The 22,803-nt window shown below is 39.6% G+C and overlaps 2 protein-coding genes across 4 annotated transcripts in view; one reads left to right on the forward strand and one right to left on the reverse strand.

Annotated features, from left to right (window-relative positions):
• Mapk14 (mitogen-activated protein kinase 14) overlaps positions 1-9,616 on the reverse strand; it is a 70,841-nt gene extending 61,225 nt beyond the window's left edge. The window contains exon 1 of one of the 3 annotated variants that reach the window (XM_027943757.2): positions 9,087-9,616. In XM_027943757.2, the coding sequence (XP_027799558.1) occupies positions 9,087-9,202 (116 nt within the window). In that variant the 5' untranslated portion in view covers positions 9,203-9,616. Of the gene's footprint in view, positions 1-8,237; positions 8,341-9,086 lie in introns of those variants that run through there. The other 2 variants (XM_027943756.3, XM_027943758.3) reach the window with 2 other exon arrangements.
• Positions 9,617-11,264: 1,648 nt separating this feature from the next.
• The window catches only part of Slc26a8 (solute carrier family 26 member 8), a 67,468-nt gene continuing 55,929 nt past the window's right edge, over positions 11,265-22,803 (forward strand). The window contains exons 1-3 of the mRNA XM_027943556.2: positions 11,265-11,304; positions 15,244-15,433; positions 22,057-22,196. Of these exons, the coding sequence (XP_027799357.2) occupies positions 11,265-11,304; positions 15,244-15,433; positions 22,057-22,196 (370 nt within the window). The remainder of the gene's footprint in view (positions 11,305-15,243; positions 15,434-22,056; positions 22,197-22,803) is intronic.

The raw sequence follows: 22,803 nt of genomic DNA on the forward strand, positions 1-22,803 counted from the left end.
ATACTATCTAGTTTTTACTCAAGGCCATTAATCTAGATATACATGGTTATATAAGTAGTTTTGAACTAAGAGTGATTTTCATCCCTGTGCCTCCCTCTCCCTATACGTGGCACTGCCCACAAGACATTTTTTGGGTGTCATAACTGGCAATTGCTATTGGTATTTTGTAAGTAGGAGCAAGAATGCTGCTAACATAGAATACACCAGACAGACCCCACAAGAAAGTATCACCCCACCCAAAATGAACACAACATGGAGCAATCCTGTTTCACTATATTTTGGAATGAAAACACAACTTAATTGAATTACTTACTGTTTGTTCTCTTAATCTGCTAATTTTCCTCTTTTTCTCTAGTATCACTATCATATAATACTGAGACTGCTAATTTCAAAACAGATAATTCAAAGCATAACATCCTTAAAACACTGAATTAAGAATCAAAATGAGGCAAGCCAAACTGTAATATCAAATAAGGGGATGAAAGAAGAAGTATATCAATATAAAATACTGCAAGATAACTGAGATCAATATCAGCTAACATCAATATTCTGCTCCAATTCGATACAATGAACACTGAGGAGTCCTGAATGAGGACTGAATGAGGACAATAACTAAGATTTTCACTTCCTCGGGTAGCCTGGAGAAGAAAACATAAATAAAAACTATTTATTCACAAGCCTAAGGTCAAGAAGTTTCAAGCTAGCTAAACCCTAAGTGAAGGATTTAACAGGGGGAAAAGAGAAGCAGCTGTTGAGGCTATAAAGAATAAAGCAATCATTTCTGGGAATCAAGTTAGATCTATTATAGGGATGAGGAAATACAAGAAAGATGAGTTCAATACACACTTACATAATAAGCTAGACACGTCACCCAAGCTAAGAATGAGGGCATGATTATGGGTACAGGATTTGTAAGCAAGAAGACTTGTCATAGCAGGGATATTTCCCCAAGAGGAAGAATAGAGATGGGTTAAGGATCCAGAGGACCTTTATCCTCACAGTCCCTTTCTTCTTCTAAGCCTCTCTAAACCCTGTACAGAAAAAAAAAGAAAGAAAGAAGTAGTAGTTCTGACCTCTCCAGAGTACATGCTGATGTCATCACTTTCTAGATCTGAATCACCAGATGGAAAGGTATCTCTGACCCAGACAGACAACACATATCCTTGCATAAGGTGTCCTAAATACAAAAAAGTGACCAGTAAGTCACTACATTTGAGAAAGTCATAGAAGAATTTAAAAAGCAAAGTTGATTTGAGACAACTTAAGCTGAAAGAGTGCAGGAAAGGAAAGCTACAAGAACTTCCAAAGCAATCTGTGACCCTTCCTGGTTTTTTAATCTTTACAAACATAATACCTAGTATAAGCCTAACATTGGCAATACTAAATAAATGAATTTATGGGAAAAAAGGAGGAGGAGGGACACCTCTTTTTTGTATGGATATGTATTATGTGATGTTTAAACTCTGGTTCACAATCTTGGCAACACAATCAATGCATATTTTGGAGTAGACTAACAATAAGACACAAATGCACACCTTCATTCATGTCAAAGGCACAACGATAATACCACCAAGGCCTAGGAGGAGGAGGTTTTTGAAGAAAGCAAGGAAATGTGTGACAGCATCATTTAAAGAAAAAGGAGTCAACGTGTTCAGGGTCTACAGTCAGTCAAACAGCAGATCCAGACAAAATAAACATTTGTTCTATTACCTTTTTGTTAGGTTGCCATAGGAATCTGTGTTTGCAGGAAAACTTAGTTTCTGCAACCAGATGATAGAGTAGTAAGGGGGGGAGGGGTAGGCCTGATGAAAGAAAGGCAAGGAAGACAATAAATAGTATGGGCTTTTATAAGGTCACATATCTATAGAGTCTTTCAATCTAATTCATCTTTTCAAGTTAACAGAAAAGTCCTTTGGGCCTCGTATTCAAGATAATCCAATCTCTACTAAAATTATTGTAGTGAGGGAAAGGTAGAGAAAGGGACAGCAGACACAGAGCCAAATAAGACAAAATAAATGAGATCTGAAGTGCTTAAATGTTTAAGGAAGGTAAAAACTACTTTTAAAATTTGACCAAGTAATAAGAAAAAAACCTAGGTTCCCAAGGAGTTAGAAAACACTCAACCTGCCAGCAGGCTAATCTTCCTTTTTCAGCTGAACTCTAGAGCTAATCTCTTTGCTCCTTTCCTTTTGGCAACAGATATCTGGAAAAGTAAAGTAACCCCATGTTATTTAGAGAGCTGGAATAGAGTACTCTGAATTTCTAGGGCCTGGCAAAAATATGGTCTCAGGCACTCTTAGAGTGCTGAAGAATTGTGGGCATAGATCAGGGCTTTGCACCAATTAATCTCCCCCCGCCCTCATTCTATCCTAAACCACAAATACCACCTGTAATGGGTAAGAAATAGAGATGAAAATATAGGAGCCTCAGAATGGAGTGCTCTACTAAAACACAAATTATATCATCTCTCTCCTCTGGCCATAACTCTCCATGGTTTTCCCTCTACTAAGGCAAAAATAAGATCCTTGCCCGCCCCTCCCCCTCCACCACTGCCCATTCAGCCCTAGCCACACTGATCTCTAGCTATTCCTGGAACACAGGATCTTTGCCTCAGGGCCTTTGCATTTGTTAAAGCCTCAGCATGGAAAGTTCTTACCTCCCCAACTCACTCCAGTGATTGAAGTTTTCTACAATAGCTCCATAGGGTCTTCACTCAACTATCACCCCATCAAAGAGGCATACCCCATCCAACCTACTTAAAAGTACAAACCAGGAGGGTTGCTCATGCCTGTAATCCCAGAGGCTTCTCAGGAGGATCAAAACAAGGAGTTCAAAACAAGGAGTTCAAAACAGGAGTTCAAAACAAGGCTCAGCAGCGGTGAGGTGCTGAGCAGCTCAGTGAGACCCTGTCTCTAAATAAAATACAACATAGGGCTGGGGATGTGGCTCAGTGGTGGAATGCCCCCAAGTTCAATTCCTGGTACCCTCCTCCCACCAAAAAAAAAAAAAAAAAAAAAAAAAGTACATTACTGTCACCCCAGCACTATCTCCTTTCAATGCTTTATCTTCTCAGCAGCTCTCATCATCTGACATATTATAAATTTTATTTGTTTACTGTCTACTTCCACTATCATCTTTTGTTTCTTAAAGGTAGAAATCTGGGTGTGTTTTGTTCATATTCCATGTCCAACACCTAAAGAGCAACCTGTACATGCTAGGTACTCAGGGTAACTATACTGCCGAGTTACTTCCTCAGGGAGACAATATGAACCCATCTTCCTTCCTCCCCCCACCCCCGCCCCCGACAATCCTGTACCTGTAATACTGCAAAGTTCTGAAACGAGCACTAAAATGTGTCCATTTTCCTAACACCAGAAATTAGGGGTCATCCTAGTCTTGTCACTCACCTCTATCTTGTCTCTCCACCAAGGAGCCTGGGAGCCAAGCCTGCCCAGAATCCAGGACCTATTTGTGAAGTATTTATAGAACACCTTCATATTCTCTAGAATAAATTCTTACAAGGATTGAACACTGGAAAACTGGTTAATCCTTAACATATACATATTTGATTTGTAGAAGCATCATGAAAGACAACTACTTCTAATACTGAAAGCTTCTCTTATTTAAAAAAAAATTTTTTTTAAGTTTAAAGAGATTTTTGTTTTTGTCCTTAAAAATCATGTGCATGACTTAGAAGTATGGCAACCATGAGAAGAAATACCTTGGGGGCTGGGGATTCAGTGGTAGAGCACTTCCCTACTATGTGCAAAGCCCTGGGTTCAATCCCCAGTACTGGGAGAAAAAAAAAACAAAACACCAACCTAGGTTCCAAGTTAGAGAAATCTACTTTATAGTGAGATTTTTTTTTTTTTTTTAGCACTACAATAATTAAACCTCTTAGATAAGAACAAATCAGCTTTATCCCAAATTTCACAGTAAAGAATAAAAGTCTGATGTATTTTTAAAGGTCTAAAGAGGCATGGTTATATCTTTTTATATCGTATACTTGTAAAACCCAAACATAGTCAGACAGTCCCAATTTTATATAAGTGCACACGAAGAAGATTCATAAATTCAGAATTAACTATTTGCATGATCTAAAAATTCATTCCGAAAAAAATTTAAACAATGAGTTCATTTTTGGTTTATCAATTCTGAGGAAGAGACATGACTTTCACATTAATTAATTACCCTCAAATTAGCTGGACATGACACTGGTGGGACTGCTTTCCTACAGTCACAGCTCTATTGCAAGTGACTCAGCAAGCCTCCTCTTCATGAGAGGAGGAAAACTGCACAAAAGGAGGTGACACCACACAACCTCAGAAATCCACAGCTACAGGAAAGGAGACCACTAAAGTGCAGAAAACCCAGGCCCAAAGCCAAAGAAGCACTAACAAGTATGCCATTCCTTTAAAGAAAGAATCTGGGACTGGGGATGTGGCTCAAGCGGTAGCACACTCGCCTGGCATGCATGCGGCCTGGGTTCGATCCTCAGCACCACATACAAACAAAGATGTTGTGTCTGCAGAAAACTAAAAAATAAATATTAAAAATTCTCTTTTTTTAAAAAAAATAATAATGAATCTGGCTCCTTATTTATAAAACTGAGTCAATAATACATTGAGGCTGCCAGTGTAGCTCGTTGGTAGAGTGGTACGTAGAATGTACAAGGTCCTGGGTTCAATCCGCAGTACCAACACACACATACATACACACACACACTGGACTTCATGGAACTAGGGAGGACTGATTGATAATGCTTTGAAAGAAAACACTTTATAAACTGCAAAAGCCCATAAAAATGTCAGTTAATATTAAAGTGAGAGTGCCAAATGAATTCTACCTTTGAATCCTGAGCTCCAAGGGCTCAGCACCATCTGCACAGTTGCAGGTGAAAGGCAAAGTCAACACAGATCATCTCCAAAGCTGAGCTAAAAGGAAATCAAAAGCACAGCACACCATAATATCAAAAAATTAAACTGGGGGCTAGTGTTGTAGCTCAGTGGTACAGTGCTTGCCTAGCACGTGTGAGGCACTGGGTTTGATACTCAGAACTACATAAAAAAATAAATAAATACAATAAAGTTATTAAAAAAAATTAAACTGGCAGAATTGAAAAGCCAGTCCAGGATACTCTTTATTTTAAATGGGAGCCAGTGGAAAAATTGATTCAATGAATAAAATGATTATACAGCCAACTTGACTGAACTTCTTGAAAGTTTTTCTGTAGCAATAATACAAATATTTGTCATTAATTATACTTAAATGTTTTTTGTTGATTTGCATCAGTAATATTCAGCCGACTACTTTGCTTTTGCTTACAAAGAAAAGTAAATGGAAGAAAGATCCGTTGGATTTATTATCACCACTAGGAAAGTGAAGGGCAAACCCTTCTCACTGATCAGGAGTCATCTCTGCATACCTAATAATGATATAGTTTTATTTTATTTATTCTGAATTTTATTGTTCTAAAGTGTGGTAAATTTTGTTGTGTAACTTTACATGGTTAAGTAAAATAGCTTATAAAATTCACTAAAAATAATAAATAACCATTCAGTTATTTTTATTATATTTATTGGAAGAATCTTATTCCACAAAGCACTTGAGGAGTTTGATTTCTTAGCAAATTTTGCCATCCTCTTACTACAAGTTTTATTATTCACTTTATATGCTGATGACAAATACAAAATACCCAGCACAACACCTAGAACATAATAAGCAACCCAAAGAATGTACTCATTAAACCCAGTAGGCTACAAATTGCATGAAGAAATGGACTCTCCTGTTCTGTGTTGTTCAGTCTTTCTCAAGAATCCAGTGCACTATTTGGCTTACAGTTGGTATTCAATAAATACTGCTGAATAAATGGTAGAATATGATTCAAGAGTAATTTCCAATTCTCACCTATTTTATGATTACCAGAGCCCCATCTTTCATCAACAGCAAGGGTACGGAAAAACCATACCCCAGAGGAAAGGCACTTAAGTTCCTGTTTATATTTCCTTAAACTCACCACAAAGATTCTCTCCCCTTCTGTCCCAAAACCACAAAATCAATGCTTTGCAACTATGTATCCTTAAACAGTTTTGCATCATTTCCCCTCACAGACAATGTACAAAGTTCCTTAAAACTGCAAGACTTAGTTTAGTTCCCTTTACCTTTTAGAAAGATATTTACAAAACCCTATCAAGTCTCAACTTTCTGGTCAACTCCTTGATCTTTGAATCATAGTTGGTTGTCACACAGGCTTATTTCTTTTCACTATATATTTGGTACAAATTAAATTAAAATAAGCTTAAGTTTTTTAATATATTAAAGTTATATATCAAATTTCACTATACTTCAGAGCAATAAACTTGAGAAACTGACACATATTTCAATGATGTTGCATTCCTTAAAATAAAATTCAGAGATTCTGGACCTTAGGTCCAGATCAACACGTCACACACACACACACACACACACACACACATAAAAAAAATGTGTCATTGCAATTATAACTCCTATATCATCTAAAACAGTATCACCAACTTGACTGCCTAAACTTTTTTATCAGGTACAGATCCAAATTCCATAGATTATTTGGATTCAATTTGACTTATTTATTTATTTATTTATTTATTTATTCTCTATGTTCAAATATCTGCTCTCAAAGGATGAGGAAAGAGAAAATCAACACAAACTCCAAATTGGATTCAAAAAGAAGTTTCAAAAAATGTTTTCCAATCATGTCTGAAAAGTTGCAAAGTGACAGAAAAACTTCAAATAGCCACAGTACTCTGAGAGGCACTTGTAAATCTAAATTATGGTATTTCCACTCTGAAATCAATTTATACTGTTTACAATCAATTGCCATATATAATTTCAATTGTCTTTTCCTCCAATGAGAAAATATTATTGGTTACACCTTAAATCTCTTTAGAAGAAATACTAATACTAGAGCAACAAGAAGCAAACAAACAAACAAACGAAAAAAACAAAACTCTGCCTCCCTAGAAAGACACACTTAAGAAACATAATAGTGGTTGTCTCTGAGGAAAGGAACAGTGCAGCTGGAGAACAGATTTTCACCAAATATCTTTGAGAATTCTATACAAAGTGAACATGTAAACACCTATTATTAAAACTCCATTTAACAAAAGTACTTTCAATTTGTTAGATGCTGCTGGCTTCTGTACCCACATAAAAAGATAGTATTAAAGACATACTGAAGGAGTTCATCTTAATGGCATTTTACTGTGAATCCGGACCATCTATTATTATTCCAGTGCAGAACAACTCACACTAATAGTAGGAAACCCTGCAAAGAATTCTATTAAAATTCATCTGAACTCTCTACAGTTGAATTACTTGGCTGTATCCCTCCATTAAAGTTCAAACATCATTGGAAACAAAAACCTGATACTGTAAGAATTAACGTATCAATTCAAGAAAAAAAATGGAGGGGCACTAATGAGTTATTAAATATTAAAGGAGGAACACCCAAATACACCTTTGAAAATTAGCAACATCAAATAAATATATGAAAAGCAAAATGCTGCAAATTCCTTTAAAATGTAAACTGTCATGTTGCGCAAATAAGTGAGAGATGTCAAGCCTAGTGCCATCTGCAACATAATTTAAGCAGCTTGAACTTGAAAGTGCAATATGATCTGTTGCTGAACACAATTGCACAATCTCAATTACCCAGAAGATTCTACCAAACAGGAAATTCTTGATGTGACTTTGAGAAACACAGAATCAAAGATTAACACATCCAGAGCCTGGAATTTATTCCAAAAAAAAAAAAAAAAAAAAAAAAAAAAAAACCAAAAACATTTCACAGGCTCCTTTTCAAATAATACATGCACATGTATTACTAAGACATAAAAAGGCTAATTACTAACTTATTACTAAACATAGAAAATTAAATTTGATACTTAATTTCAGACCAGGACCTTTCAAATTATAGTAAATCTAAAATACGAGTATAAAGCCTTAGAAGTTGGAGAGAAGTTAGTAAAATATTTTAAGACAGGAAATTTTATAGTATGGATTTAATTGAAAACACACTCATGGTGTAAATTAAAGCTGGAAAATCTCTCGTCCTTTGCTATATGTTCCAGATCCTCATGAAAACCATCGTATACCTCAGGCTGTCTAAGTGTAGATAAAAGTTCCCTGCAAACTCTCTAAGGGACATTAAAAACACAGTATTCACAGAGATTATCTCAATTAAAAAATATTTACAATACCTCCCTTCACTGTTAACAACTTTTTGATCTTGAGGGCGCCCAACGGATCTGAATCTCTCCTGCTCCACATGAGAAAATTGTTTTGTCAAACAATACTTAAATGAGCAGTGGTATGTGACTAATCAGAGGCTGCCGGTTTCTCAAGCTGCAGTGTTCTTGCAGGCACTTCCACCCCCTCCACGAAAAGGAAATACGCTTTCAACTGAATCGGAAACACACCACTCAAGCTGGCACAGCGCTCAGCGAGATAAAGTCGGTATTTTAAGCTCTATGGGTAGCTGCTAATGCAAGTGCGAATTCAAAAACGACGCTACTCAAAACGGGATTTCGACAGAGGCTTACAGAAAAGCCCAGAGAGCCTTTCCTCGCCAGTTTTGTTCAAATGACCGCAGTCCCCGGGTCGGGCTTTGCTCTTTGGCGTCTCCAGGCAGCTCGCTAGGTCCGTCTGCTCCGGGGACAGGCTCTGACGCCCCAGGTGGGCACAACCCGGGACAGGGTCCTTCAGCTCGACCCTGGCAGGAGAACCCCCGGGGAGAATAGGCCTTCCCCAGGTGCCAGCCCTGGGAGTTGCAACCCCCCGAGAAGAGAATGCACAGGGTGTGAGCCAGGGCCGAGTTCCAGCAGCACCACCACCGCCCACAGGGGACCTGCGTCCTGCACACGCGGCTAACCCCCTACCTGCGTGTGCAGGGTGAGGGGTGCAGGACAGACAGGACTCCAGGAGCAGCAATGCCCTCCCCCCAGGAAAATTCCTGCCGCTTGGCGCACGCTGAGCCATGGGGACAGGCCTGGCCCTCGGGCATGAGAGACCACCCGGTTCTCCTCGGCCCCAAGCCCAGCGACACTCACCACACGGAGCCATAGGCACCGGAGCCCACCGGGGACAGGTTCTGATAACGCTCAGGCACCTCCCAGATTGTCTTGTTCAGCTCCTGCCGATAGAACGTGGGCCTCTCTTGAGACATTTTCCAGCGGCGGCCGCGGGGTGAGGAGGTGGCCCTGCTGGGCCCCCGCCTGCACCCGCACCCTCTCCCCGGCCCTCGTTGCCCGCCCGAGCGGGCGGGGACCCGGCGCTGGCCGCCCGCGCAGGTGTGGCTCGAGACCCCGCAGACTCCCGCGCGCCCGCGCGCGGCCCCTGTCAGCTGCAGCGGCTGGATGCGCCTCAGATACCCAGGCAAGCCCAACTAAGGGCAGGAGCACGCTCTGAGGCTCAAAGCTGCGCCTGTTGCAGTCTCGCTGCACCAGCTCCCGGACTAGGCCGACGGCGAGTTGCGCGACTGGTCACCCGTTCCAGCTGCAGCGGCCGCTCAGGCTCCAGTGGTCGCAGTTCCAGAGCCAGCGAACTGGAGCCTCTCGCCGTTTTCTCGCGAGAACAGATCCCGGGACTCTCCGCGAGCCGAGATTTTACCCAATATGGAACCTGCCAATGGGAGGGGGTTCCTCGGAGGAAAGACTAGGAGGAGCAATTCTCGCGATAAGAGAGCAACAGCTGGTGACCAGAGGCAGGAACTCCCTGGAACTGTTCTTCGGGGCTCCAAAGGCGGACCCGGGAACATAAGCCGCGTGCGCCTCACCGTGGTCGGCGGGGAAATCCCTGGCTCGGTGGCGGAAAGCAGTAGTCACCAGCAGACGAGCACCTGATGCGCAGAGCCTGCTATTTCTAAGAAATTCTTGCATAAATATGCAGGTTTCGTCCAGAAAGGCTATTGCATCGCGGTCTGTTCAAGGACATATGGCTTACTATATGGAACTCTGTCGAAATCCGTTCAAAAGGCAATTATTAGTCCTTCATCAAAGTTAAGGTTTTCCATCCAAACTCTCCTAGTAGTTCTTAAACTTTTACATGCACAGTTTGTTTTTTAAAAGCAGATTCCCAGGATCCATCGGAAGTTTAACTGGGTATGTCAGAAGTAGGCATCAAGAATACGCACTTTTATTATATACATCCAGGTGGTTATGATTCAGGAAAATCTCTGCCAACCCTCTTTTAGATGCATTTTAAAATAGAGTTGCTCTGAAGGTTTGAAAGTGACTCTGCCCTGAATAGCCGTCCAATGAAGGGGATTTTTAAAGATCTAATTCATACCTCTCAGAACAGGGGAAGGGGTGGTCTTCTGGCGGTGTCACATTTAGGCACACCAGTTGGCCTTTCTTAGACCTTAATTTTAGCTTCTGCAAGGAAATTTCTGCTCCGTTTTCAACTAATAATGTCGTTTGTCAAGAATATAAATGTGAGCCCGGCATGGTGGCTCATGCTTGTAATTCCAGCAGCTGGGGAAGCTGAGGCAAGAGGATCGCAAGTTCAAGGTCAGCCTCAGCAATTTAGAGAGACCCTAAGCAACTTAGCCAGACCCGGTCTCAAAATTAAAAAAAAAAAACATAAAAAAGGTCTGGGGGGTGGTGGCTTAGCACTCCTGGGCTCAATCCCTAGTGTCAGATAGACAAATATAGATATAGATATAGATGAATAGGCGAGATATTATAACCCTATACCTACACCCACTACTATAAACCTTTTCCTGTTAAGCTTGTTAAAATGTTAACGTACAGCATTTACAATGTTCAATGTTAACAAACTTAATGTAGGCATAAGTTTATGATAGTGGGTGAAGGTATGGTACCTTATAATGTTCTCTTAGCTATTTCTAGAAAGAACTAGGTCCAAGCCAGAGAGGGTTCCGAGGGGCTCCTGCGGCCTGCTACGGGGAGAGCAGGGTATGGGGAGAGCATCCAAATACCCCTCTCTCCACCAGCTGCCATGCTCCTCTTTCTCGCCCCACTCTTGTCCCCCGCCCGTCCGGAACGCCTGCGGGTTCGGGGGCAACGGCTCGGGAACGGCCGGAGCCCTGTGAGATCCCAGCGTCTGCACTCCGCCCCCTCCGGGGCATCAGGTGAACGGCTGCCTGGAGAAGCCAGGGAGCTGAGGGCTGCAGGTTGTGAGGACGAGACCGCGGCGCGGGTCCCAGGGACAGGGCTGAGTCGGTCACAAGCAGAGCAGGCACGTCGCGGGCCCTCAATATTTGTGCAATGAATGAACGACCGTCGCCCCTGGGGGCTTATCGCTCAGGTACTGTCTCTCCTTTGAAACGCCGTGTGGAATGGCAATGACAAGAGACGGGTCCTTTCACAATCGCCTGTCTGTTGTCAAAAGCCACTGAACTGGCCCGCTGCCCGCGCTTCACCGACTACCGCATCCATCTCCTCTGGCCTTAAGCCCAGGCTCTCCTCGTCCTTTCAGATCTCACTGCTTTTGTTCATTTTGTTCCCCAATTCCCCACCCCCTTGCCCCTTCTCTTACCCTCAAATCCCGTTTATGCATCTGTGGCCCTCTATGAAACTTTCTCCAACAGCCCCATCTCAGCAAGTCTCTCTCCCACACCCGCTGATATTACACTCACCGCATCTACTTAAAGAAATCGTCCAGTATTTATCTGTCCCGTGGTCAGTGGCTTGATTGTCACCTTGAACAATTATCCATTTCCAGCCACTAGACAAAGTTACTGAAGGGTACTAATGGTAATGAAAGCTCTTTGCTTATGCCTTTTCTAAATTTCCAGTTCATTCCCCCAAAAAACTTAGGTGGTTACAGGCAAAAGATTGTTGCTGAGGGAATTACAAATGCTTATTTTTAAAAATTTAATACCAATCTCCAATTAGTATTTTTGCCTCAGCCCTCCTATCCCCAGCACTGCCCAACAGTGCTTTCTGTAATAATGAATATGTTTTGTTTCTTTTTAAAAAAATCTTTATTTTTTATTTATTTGTTTATTTTTACATGGTGCTGAGGATTGAACCCAGAGACTCATGTGTGCAAGGCAAGCTCTCTACCACTGAGCCACAACCCCAGCCCTTAATGAATAGTTTCTTATCTGTACTATTCAATATGGAAGCCACTAGCCACATGCAGCTGTCAAGCACATGTGGCTGTCAAGTTGCTAGTGCAGCTGAGGAGTTGATTTTTTTTTATGTTTATTTTTTAGGTGTAGATGGACATAACACAGTGCCTTTATTTTTTTATGTGGTGCTGAGGATTGAACCCGGGCCCTGCCCATGCTAGGCAAGAACTCTACCGCTGAGCCACAATCCCAGCCCCTGAGGAGTAGATTTTTAAAAAATTTTAATTAAGTTTAATTTAAATAGCCATGTATAGGCAGTGGCTAGCATGCTGGACAACACAGCTCCAGACCATGTCACTGACCCAATCAGTCTTCTCCAAGTATATATCTCCATGCATATTATTGCTCTTGCTCCAAGACTTTAAATAGCTAACAAATCTAGGTTCAACCCAGCATTCAGGATCCTCTGAGAAAATTTTTCAACATACTTTCTTAAATTTAACACTGACTTGAACCCAATCTGTTCAATTACTTGCCTTTTATTGCCTCCAATTTTAACCTGTTCTTTCCCTAAAATACCTGTTCCTCTTCCCTGCTCTCAATTAAGATAGAACTTAATTAAGAGGTATTTCCTCCATGAGAGGTAGTATCTTACCCATCCCCCCATGCTGGGATTCTTAATACCGTTCTATAGGAGGTTATATGGTATTAGGATGTGGCATTTATTTTGGAATGAGAAAGACTGGGCTCAAATTATTGTTTTGCTCTTTAATTGTTCTGTGATTCTAAGGAACTGACTAAACTCATCAGAAAAATAAATATAATTATTACCAAGAAAAGACACCTACCCTTTGGAAGATATTGGTATAGGGCAGGCCAGCAGGAAGTGCTAATTTCTATTTTTTCTACCTCTAAACTCTCTCAGCACTATATTTTTGTATTTTTATTCTCCTAACTTTAAAGTCTGTTCTTTTGTATCCCCAAAGCACTAGTATTCAACAAATGTTAGTGGAGCACTAGGTTACTTGACCATGGGGGAAGTAGCATTCTTGAGTTTGAAACCAGTGAGTGGATATAATAGCAATTTATAAAATTATGAACATAAAAGCAGATGAGCCCACCAAATCCTAGTTTGATAGATGGGAGCCACCTCTTGTTATATAAACAATGTACACTGAAAGCAATAAAATGAAATTCTACTTTCCATAGCAAATTAATAAGATATCATAATCTAACGGGTACAATAAGAAAATATAAATATTTCTGCTTCAAAAGGATATTACAAGAATTCCTGGGAGATAAACTATAATTTATAATGAAAGGATATGAGAATATTTTTCTACACTGTTGGTCCCCAGACCACATCTAGCTTGGCGAGATGCTTTGTCAGATGCGCACTGTGTTTTAAAAAAATATGTAATATAGGACTGAAGGATGTAGCTCAGTGACAGAGCACTTACCTAGCATGTACGAAGCCCTGGGTTCAATCCCCAGCAACACACACACACACACACACACACACACACACACACGTAAAGTAATGGATAACATTTACAAGTCAGATGATTTCACATAAAAGTTTGGAATTATGGCTTCTTCTGGAAAAGACCAGCTCTGGACTCACTGGACCCACCAAGACCCATGACAACAATTGCTGGAGCTAAGCCAGCTGCTGCCTTCACCAGTTGCCACTGTCCCTGCCACGCCCCAATGTCATACATTGCCGGTTTCATACCAACAGGGTCTTGGTGCCACGTACAGAACAAAATGAAATTCTAGATTTTGGATCTGACCTAGGAAAGCAATTTTTATAATCTCAATATTCTTAGCAGGTTCCTTAGGCTTCCAGGAACAAGTAAACTATAGTAACAAGTTTATTTGGAAAATTACATGGAGAAACTAAGAAAGATTGGGCCAATATTCCTGTGAGCAGGGGAAAGAAAGAAAGAAAACCCTTATTTACATTTTAACACACAGTTCTACCTCTTTTTATTTTTTTTATCAAAATCATGAGATTCTAATTCTCTTAAGTGATACATTGTTAAGTTCCTCTCTCATCCTCTTCTGCGTTCTTCAGCCACCTTCTCACTGCTTTAGTGAATTTGTGATCTTTAGTTCCTGGGTGTTAATCAGCATGCTGCTGCTAACCAATGATTTGAGGGTAAAATGCAATATACAATTGTGGGCCAATTACTTAGCTTTCCTCAAACCCCAGTTTCACCCCTTGTAAAACCCGGGGGCAGGGGGTGGCTAGTATTAAGATTATTGTGGGGATTTAATGGAATAACTCATGAAAAGAGTGCCAGTGCAATGCCTGGCATGTAATAAATTCCCCACAGACACTGCCAGGGCTGATGATGAGGATGAGCACAGTGAAGATGCCCTTAGCGTGCTGCCCTTAGCGTGTTGTTTTTTGGATGGGGAAACTGAAATTCAGTTTCTAAGAAACTTGCCCTCAATTATACAGCTAGCTAGAAAATAAGCCAGGATTAGTACCTCTGTCTCCTGACATCTTCTGCGCTGCCTTTTCTGCACACCTTAATGCTATCAACTGCAGAGCTGACAGTCAGGCAAGAGATATTCACTGAGGGCCTGCTAAATGTAAGGCACTGTCCTGGGTCCTGGGGATACTATCATTAACAAAGTCCTCCTGCCTCCTGGCCTTAGCCTTTTATGGGGGAAACAGGCAAAAGAACAAATAGACAAATGTTCAAGCAGGAACTGTCAAGCACTCTCTTTAGATAGGGAAAGAATTCGAAGACATTATCATGAGCACATAATCCTTAGCATTTTCTGTGAATATTGGTGATTACTGCTGACTTTTCTTCTTAATCACTTTCCTGCCACATAGAAACACAATTGAATATAAAGGAAACCATGATTCCCAGCAGGACATGTGGATTCTAGTCCTGGTTCTAATTCTTAAGTGACCAAACTGTTTAAACCTATGAGCCTTTGTTTTCTCCATTTGGAAAATGAGAATAATACACTCTTACATTCATGATAGGGTGGTTTCAAGTATAAAACTGTATGACATTGAGAAAGAGTTTAGTAAAACTGCTATGCAAGTGTAAAATATCTCTGTGGAAATTTTATTTCCTTAAACATGTGCTGAGGGTCTAGATTTTTTTTTAATGATTTTTTTCTTTGTTCTTTTTCCATGCATTCAGGAATAACGCAACCAGAGAGGAGCAGCCAGATTTACAGCTATAAGTACTCCTCTCAAAATTCTTTTTTGTATGATGTTAAGCGAGAAGTGTACAATGAGGAGAATTTTCAACAGGAACACAAAAGGAGGGTCTCTTCTTCCGGGACCATGGACATCAATATCACCACCTTCACACATAATGTTCAATGCAGGTATGTGTGTCCAATTGTTCTACTCAGGCCGAGCTGGGCAAGATGGAAACCTATCCTGACTCCTTTGCATCCTACTTCTCTCTTCCTTCTCCTGAATCCCTGTGATCAGAACCCTGCAGTTTATTGTGTAATTTTTCTTCAGTTTTTTTTTTGTGTGTGTGTGTATGAGTGTGTGTGATTTGACTTGTAGCATTTTCTTGATTGTAAACTTTTGGGTCATTGCCTTAACCCATTTTCTGTTACTATAACAAAATACCTGAGGCTGAGAAACTTACAAAGAGGTTTGTTTAGTTCCCAATTCTGGTAACTGGAGGGTTCAAACAGCATGATGCAGATGTCCTGGTAAAGACTGCTTGATGGCATCACAACATGGCAGAGAAGTGGTTTTCCCATGCATTCAGGAATGATGCAACCAGAGAGGAGCAGCCAGATTTACAGCTATAAGTAAAGTTCGTAGCAACTTGCTTTCATGGTACTAATCTAAACCCATGAGAGCAAGAATTCCCACGAGTCAGCATTAATCCATTCATGATGATGGTGCACCAACAGTCTAAGGAAGGCCCCACCCCTTGAAGGTTTTACCACCTCCCCAGCACCACCACACCAGGGACCAAGCTCCCTTCACGTGAACGTATGGGAACAAACCACACCCATAAATACTTTGGGTGTCCCCACAATATCTATGGATGATGTTTAATAAATACATTGTTCATTTAATCACCACTACCAGTCTCCTCACAAAAAGTAAGGCAGCTGTGGTGGACTCAACTAATAACAGCTGAATGAGACCCACCCAGCTTCATAGCACCAATGCTCTTGGTCATCAACACAGAGCCCCTTCCCACCTCTGATACTCACTGTGACTAGCTAGGCTCCACTATGCAGGAGCTCTCAACCTACTTCTGTGCTGTGACCCTTTTAGCAATCTGATAAAGCTATTTTTAAAAATATTTTTTTTACATTTTTCTAAAATTGTAGTAAAATATACATAACATCAAATAGGTTACATTGACCATTTTTAAGTATACAATTCAGCAGAATTATTGACATTCACAATGTTATACAACTATCGCCACTATTTATTTGCAAAACACTTTTATCACCTCATATAGAAACTCTGTACTCATTAATACTCATTAAGCAATAATTCCCCATTTTTCCTTCCCCCCAGCTCCTGGTAACCTCTCTTCCACTCTCCTTCTTTGCAAATCTGCCTAATCTAGATGTTTGGTTTAAGTAGCATCATACAGTATTTGTGTTTTTTGTGAAATAACCCAGACAAAAAAAGCATAATGTTTTCAAGGTTCATCCATGTTATAGCATCTATCAGTATGTGATTTCTTTTTATAGCTGAATAATAATCCCTTGCATTTATACACATTTTGCTTATCCATTCATTTCATAATGGACACTTAGGTTGTTTCCATCTTTGGCTGTTGTAAGTAATGTTGCTAGAACATTGGCATAGGAGATCTGTTTGAATCCCTGTTTTCAATTCTTTTAGGTATATACCTACGAGTAGAATTGTTGAGTCATAGCCTAACTTTACATTAATTTTTATAGGAGCTGGAAAACTGTTTTCCATAGCACCTGCATCATCCACTTCCTCTCCAACATTGATCATTTTCCTTTTTTTTTTTTTAATTCTCACTGTAGGTATGAGGTGATATCTCATGTGGTTTCTTGTTTTTATTTTGCACTTTCCTGATGACTAAAGATGATGAGCAACTTTTCGTGTGCTTATTGGTCATTCATGAATCTTCTTTGGACAAATGTCTGTTCATTTCCTTTGCCCTTTTAAAAATTGGACTGTTTGTTTTTATTGTTGTTGTTGAATTGTAGAAGTTCTTTAAACATACTCTTATCAGATATATGACTTCTAAGTATTTTCTCCCATTCTATAGGTTGTCTTTTCACTCTATTAATACTGTCCTGATGCATAAGTTTTTAGTTTAATGAAATTCAATTTATCTATTTATTATTTTGTTGCCTGGACTTTTGGTGTCATATTTAATACATGATCATCAAATTCAAAAAATGTATTTTCTCCTCTATGCTTTCTTTTAAGCATTTTATAGTTTTAGCCCTTAAATTTCAGTCTAAGATCCATTCTGAGTTCATTTTTGTATATAGTGTAAAAAGTCCAACTTCATCCTTTTGCATGTGAATATTACATTTTTCAACCACAATTTGTTGAAGAGATTTGTTCTTTTTCCACTGAAGGGTCTTGGCCAATATATATATATATATATATATATATATATATATATATATATATATATATATATATATATATATTTTTGTATCAGGGATTGAACTCAGAGGCACTCAACTACTGAGCCACATTCCCAGTCCTATTTGGTATTTTATTTAGAGACAGGTCTCACTGAGTTGCTTAGTGCCTCACCATTGCTGAGGTTGGCTTTGAACTTGTGATCCTTCTGTCTCAGCCTCCCAAGCCACTGGGATTACAGTTGATAATTGTTTATTATATAAAATAAACAGGATTATAAAGAAAATGGTTATAATAAAATGTAATTACCAAAATATGAAAAATCTCTAAATTGTGTTAATAATGTGGGTCTCATATCCACCATATTTTTAAAGTGATGATGAATGTAAATAATAATTTGGGATACCTGTAGCAATTATAATATGAAAATATCTGTAATTTCTACTTGTGACAAAGTCAAGTTCTGCTGATTCTATTGTGGTTTGTTATCAATATCCATAATTGAAGGAAATTCTATTTTTCATTCAGAGGTTGGCAAAAAAAAATGTTTTCCTATTTAAGTTCACCTATACCTCCAAAATCTGTCTACAGACACCTGTGGTGGTCCATAAACTTAAGGTCAAGAATCTTTTGTCGGGGCTGAGGTTGTGGTCAGTGGTAGAGCACTCCCCTAGTACATGTGAAGCCCTGGGATCAATCCTCAGCACCGCATAAAGATGAACTTTTATTTATTTCATTTAAAATACAGGTATTATGTCCATCTAAAACTAAAAAAGAAAAATCCTTTGTGACCTCTGTCATGATAATGACCCTAATTACTTAAGTTGTCCTCACCCCCACTCTGTATTTATTAGTCCCTCTCATCTCTGGTTTATCACCCACAATTGGCATGTGTTGGGCAGGGAGGAAGTACTCCACACAGCCCTATTTCATTTCCTCCCTGAGGCACATTTCTTTGTCCATATCTTGCTTTTTACAAGTGAAATGTCCCTTTCCAATTCTATGTCACCACTTTGATTTCTTTGGCTCCAGGATATGTGTCAAAAAGAGCATTTTTCCACATTGTGTTTCTCTCTGCAAAATGATATGTCTTTCCTAACTTTACCCTCTTATGAGTATCACTAAAGAAATTTCAACCTAAATTCTCTGCACTGTCCCAGCCTTGCCATCTGGACACTTAAATTCAACCCATCTGCCTTTGGGCTTTTATAGTTGTTCTGTTCTCATCTCCTGTTTCTATTTTTTTTTTAATTTTTAAATTTTTTATTTTTTTGTGTGTATGTATGTACTAGGGATTGAACCCAGGGGCACTCAACCACCAAGCAATATCACAACATCCCGGCTCATTTTACTTTTTCATTTTGAGACAGGGTATTGCTAGGTTGCTCAGGCTGGCCTCAAACTTGCCAGTATCCTCCTACTTTAGCCTCCTGAGTCACTAGAATTACAAGCATGTGCCACTGTGCCCTATTTATGTATCTTTTTTATTTCATTATTCTTCTTTATATATCTATTACTTCCGGAACATAATTCCCTCCATTTCTGAATTTTAACCAGAAAGATAGCACAGCTTAGTGGTTAAGAGCACCATTCTGATGTAACAAAGAATCCCCTCATTATGTATAATTTTAATGCAATAATAAAAAAATTGTAAAGAAAATCAGAAACCTTCAAAAGCCTAAGAATCAGTAATTAAAAAGAGCAATATTCTGAATCCAGGCTGCATAGTTTTAAATTCTATTCTACTGCTTTCCAGCTATGTGACCTTAGGTAAGGTAGTCAACCCTACTATGTCTTGCGTCCAAATGTAAAGTGGGCATGATTATAAGGATTTGAAGAGTAAATATTTGTAACATGCCTAGATAAGTGGGTTTTTTTTAGTAAATAAAATAATCTTTTAATTCCATCTCTTCATTTTTGCAGAAAAGTTCTTATCTCTTTCCTCTTAGCAACTGCAAATACTCCCTTTCATGTCAAAAACCCCTCCTGTACTTTCACATCAACTCTTATCATTCCTCACTATTTTTATTTAATTTTTTTATAGTTTAGGTGGATACAGTACCTTTATTTTATTTATTTATCTTTATGTGGTGCTGAGGATCAAACCCAGGGCCTCACACATGCTAGGCAAGTGCTCTGCCACTGAGCTACAACCCCAGCCCGCATTCCTCACTCTTAAGATGCCTTAACTGAGATCCAAATCACGTCTAAATATATACTTCTCCCTTTCCCCCATTAGGTTCAGTTTCTATTCCTCTAACTGCCTCTCTGATTCCATTCATTCGTAGATCCTCATCACTCCATGTCAATTTTATTTTTCACCATGCCAAAGAACTTTGATGACTCTGCACAGAGTAGCTGGTCTTGAGCCAAGTGGCACGTGGCAAGGAGGGATGACTGGACTTTGTGAAGGAACAAACTGTTCCAGTGCCATACTCTCCTCTCCCCCAAAAAGACTCATAATTAAAGAGAACACTCTTTGTGCACCTGCCTCAAACACACCAATCTCAGAAGAATAGCAATGTGATGTTCCTTCCAAACCAATGTACTTGTTCCTGAGCAGAATTTCACAGCTGTCAGGAGGTACTGTGGAGGTCACAAGAGTGAATAGAACACTGGCTAGGGAACCAGAAGACCTGGCTTCTAGCCCCAGCTCTGCTCCCATTTACTACCTTGACCTTAGCAAAGTCATTTATACTTATTTGGCCTTACATACCTTAGAGATAGTTAAGCTTACAGTTGAAAGATAAAACATGTGAAATGACTTCTTTTCTGAGCACACTACAGTTATATTTGTTGTTATAATAAATCCCAACTATCTAGCACAGCTCTCAAGTGGAAAAAAAAAATCTCCGTATTCTTGGCTTACAACTCATGCTAAAATATAAAAAGCAAAAGGCAATTTAAAACCAAATTGGTTTGATTGATTCATTGACTAGTGGTGATTCTGCTCATTTAGATGTAGTCTAAAGGTTAAACCAGGTTTATTCAATCTCAGCAACATTGACATTTTGCTTTTGTTTTGAGATGAGCTCTAAGTTTCCCAGGCTGGTGGTAAATTATGAGCTCAAATGACCCCCTGCCTCAGCCTCCCAAGTAGCTGGGACTACAGGCATATCAACCACACTCAGCTTTTAACTTTGACATTCTGTACCGGAAAGCTCTTTCTTTGGAGAGATGTCCTGTCCATTTTAGGATTTTTAGCCATATCCCTGGCCTCTACCTATTTTATGGCAATTATGAGAATAAGATATACTGCCAAATATTGGCAGACATACTCCGGGGAACAAAATTGCTTCTGGTTGAGTTCATTGGGTTAAAGGATAATATATATATATATACACACACACACACACACACACATACATACATACACATACATATACACACTACGTATATATATACATATACATATATGTATGTATGTGTGTGTATATATATATATATATATATCATACATTTGTACATATATTTTACACACACACACACACACATATGTATCCTTTTTTTTTAAACTGAGGGTTGAACCCAGGGACACTCCACTACTGAGTGACATTCCCAACTCCTTTAATTTTTTAAGATAGGATCTTACTAAGTACTTAAGACCCTCCTGCCTCAGCCTTCCAAGTCACTAAGGATTACAGGCTTGTGCCATAGTGCCTGGCTATAAAGTTCTTTCTTTACATAGCTAACTCCTTAGGCACCGAATTCCATATTCTATATTTTCCATAAATTTCTACATATCACAGATCAATGCCAGACAGAGTTCATGTTTGGTAAAAACTTTAGTATATGGGAATGATATGAATGTGTTAACTGCCCCCCCCCATCACATCTTGAAGAACTGTCCCTATCATGAGGAAAGCAACAGCAATTCATTTTTCTATTAGAAATGGGTATGTTTAATCTTTACAAACTAAAACAGAAATAATTGTACAAATATGTATGAATTTTAGTTCTTGACATTTACATAGCCCTGACTGTCCAGGTGATTTGGTAATGTCTGGAGATATTTGGATTGTCACAGCTGGGGGAGGAAGGATTACTGACATCTAGTGGCTAGAGGCCAGGGATGCTGCTAGACATCCTGCAATGCATGGGCAGTCTGATGGGTTAAAATGTCACTAGAGGGCTGAAGTCATAGCTCAATGGTAGAGCACTTGCCTAGCTTGTGTGAGGCACTCGTTTCAATCCTCAGCACCACATAATGATAAGTAAACAAAATAAAGGTATTGTGTCCATATACAACTAAAAGTATTAAAGAAAATGTCAATAGAGCTGATGTGAAACTCTGCTATCTGGAAGCACGGGTGGTGCCCTGTGCCTTTCTTGACTCCGTGGGCATACTCTTTGGAGAAGGTAATCAAGTCTCTGTTCTTCTTTCTCACAGCTGCTCATGGCACAGGTTTCTAAGATGTATGTATATGATCTTTCCCTTCCTCGAATGGACATGTTTGTACCGATTTAAGGATTGGCTTCTTGGAGATTTACTTGCTGGTTTAAGTGTTGGCATTGTGCAAATTCCTGAAGGTAAGGACAATTCAAAGCCTTTTCACCCAAAGACAGACTATGGAAACTTTTCTGCTTTCAGAGTAAACAATTACTAGTGCTAGGGAAGAAGTGTGAATATCACATGTTCCCTTCAACTGCCAGATTTCTAACCTCTCCAGGATGGTTCCAAAAGTCTTAAATTAGCTTACAATTAGCTTGAACACTTTTCAGAATATTTATAACACCCACTTTTGGTCACCTTTTGCTTAACTAATGCTTTCATACTCTCAATTACAATAGATCGCACTTGGCATTGGTTTTTACTAAGAAACATTTGCCAGCATCTCTCCAGCAGACACAGCATCCCAGAGGCCACACTCAACTGGCAGTTCAGATGTAAGACAAAGTCACACAGATAGAAGTGGGAGCCCTCTGGGCTTTAGAAACCTTGTTTCCCAAATAGGAACCAACAACTTTTTTAACAAATCTCTTCCAAGGTCCTAGAAGGGACACTCCAAGATATAAGAGACTCTATGTCTAGAGAAGACCAAAGCTAGGGCTTCCCACTGGATATTTATCTTTCATTCACAGTCCTTGAGGTCCAGATGGAGTGCACTAATTGAGCTCATGTTTACCATGGCTGGTA

This window comes from Marmota flaviventris, chromosome 6 (assembly GCF_047511675.1).
Source record: "Marmota flaviventris isolate mMarFla1 chromosome 6, mMarFla1.hap1, whole genome shotgun sequence".
Taxonomy (NCBI): Eukaryota; Metazoa; Chordata; class Mammalia; order Rodentia; family Sciuridae; genus Marmota; species Marmota flaviventris.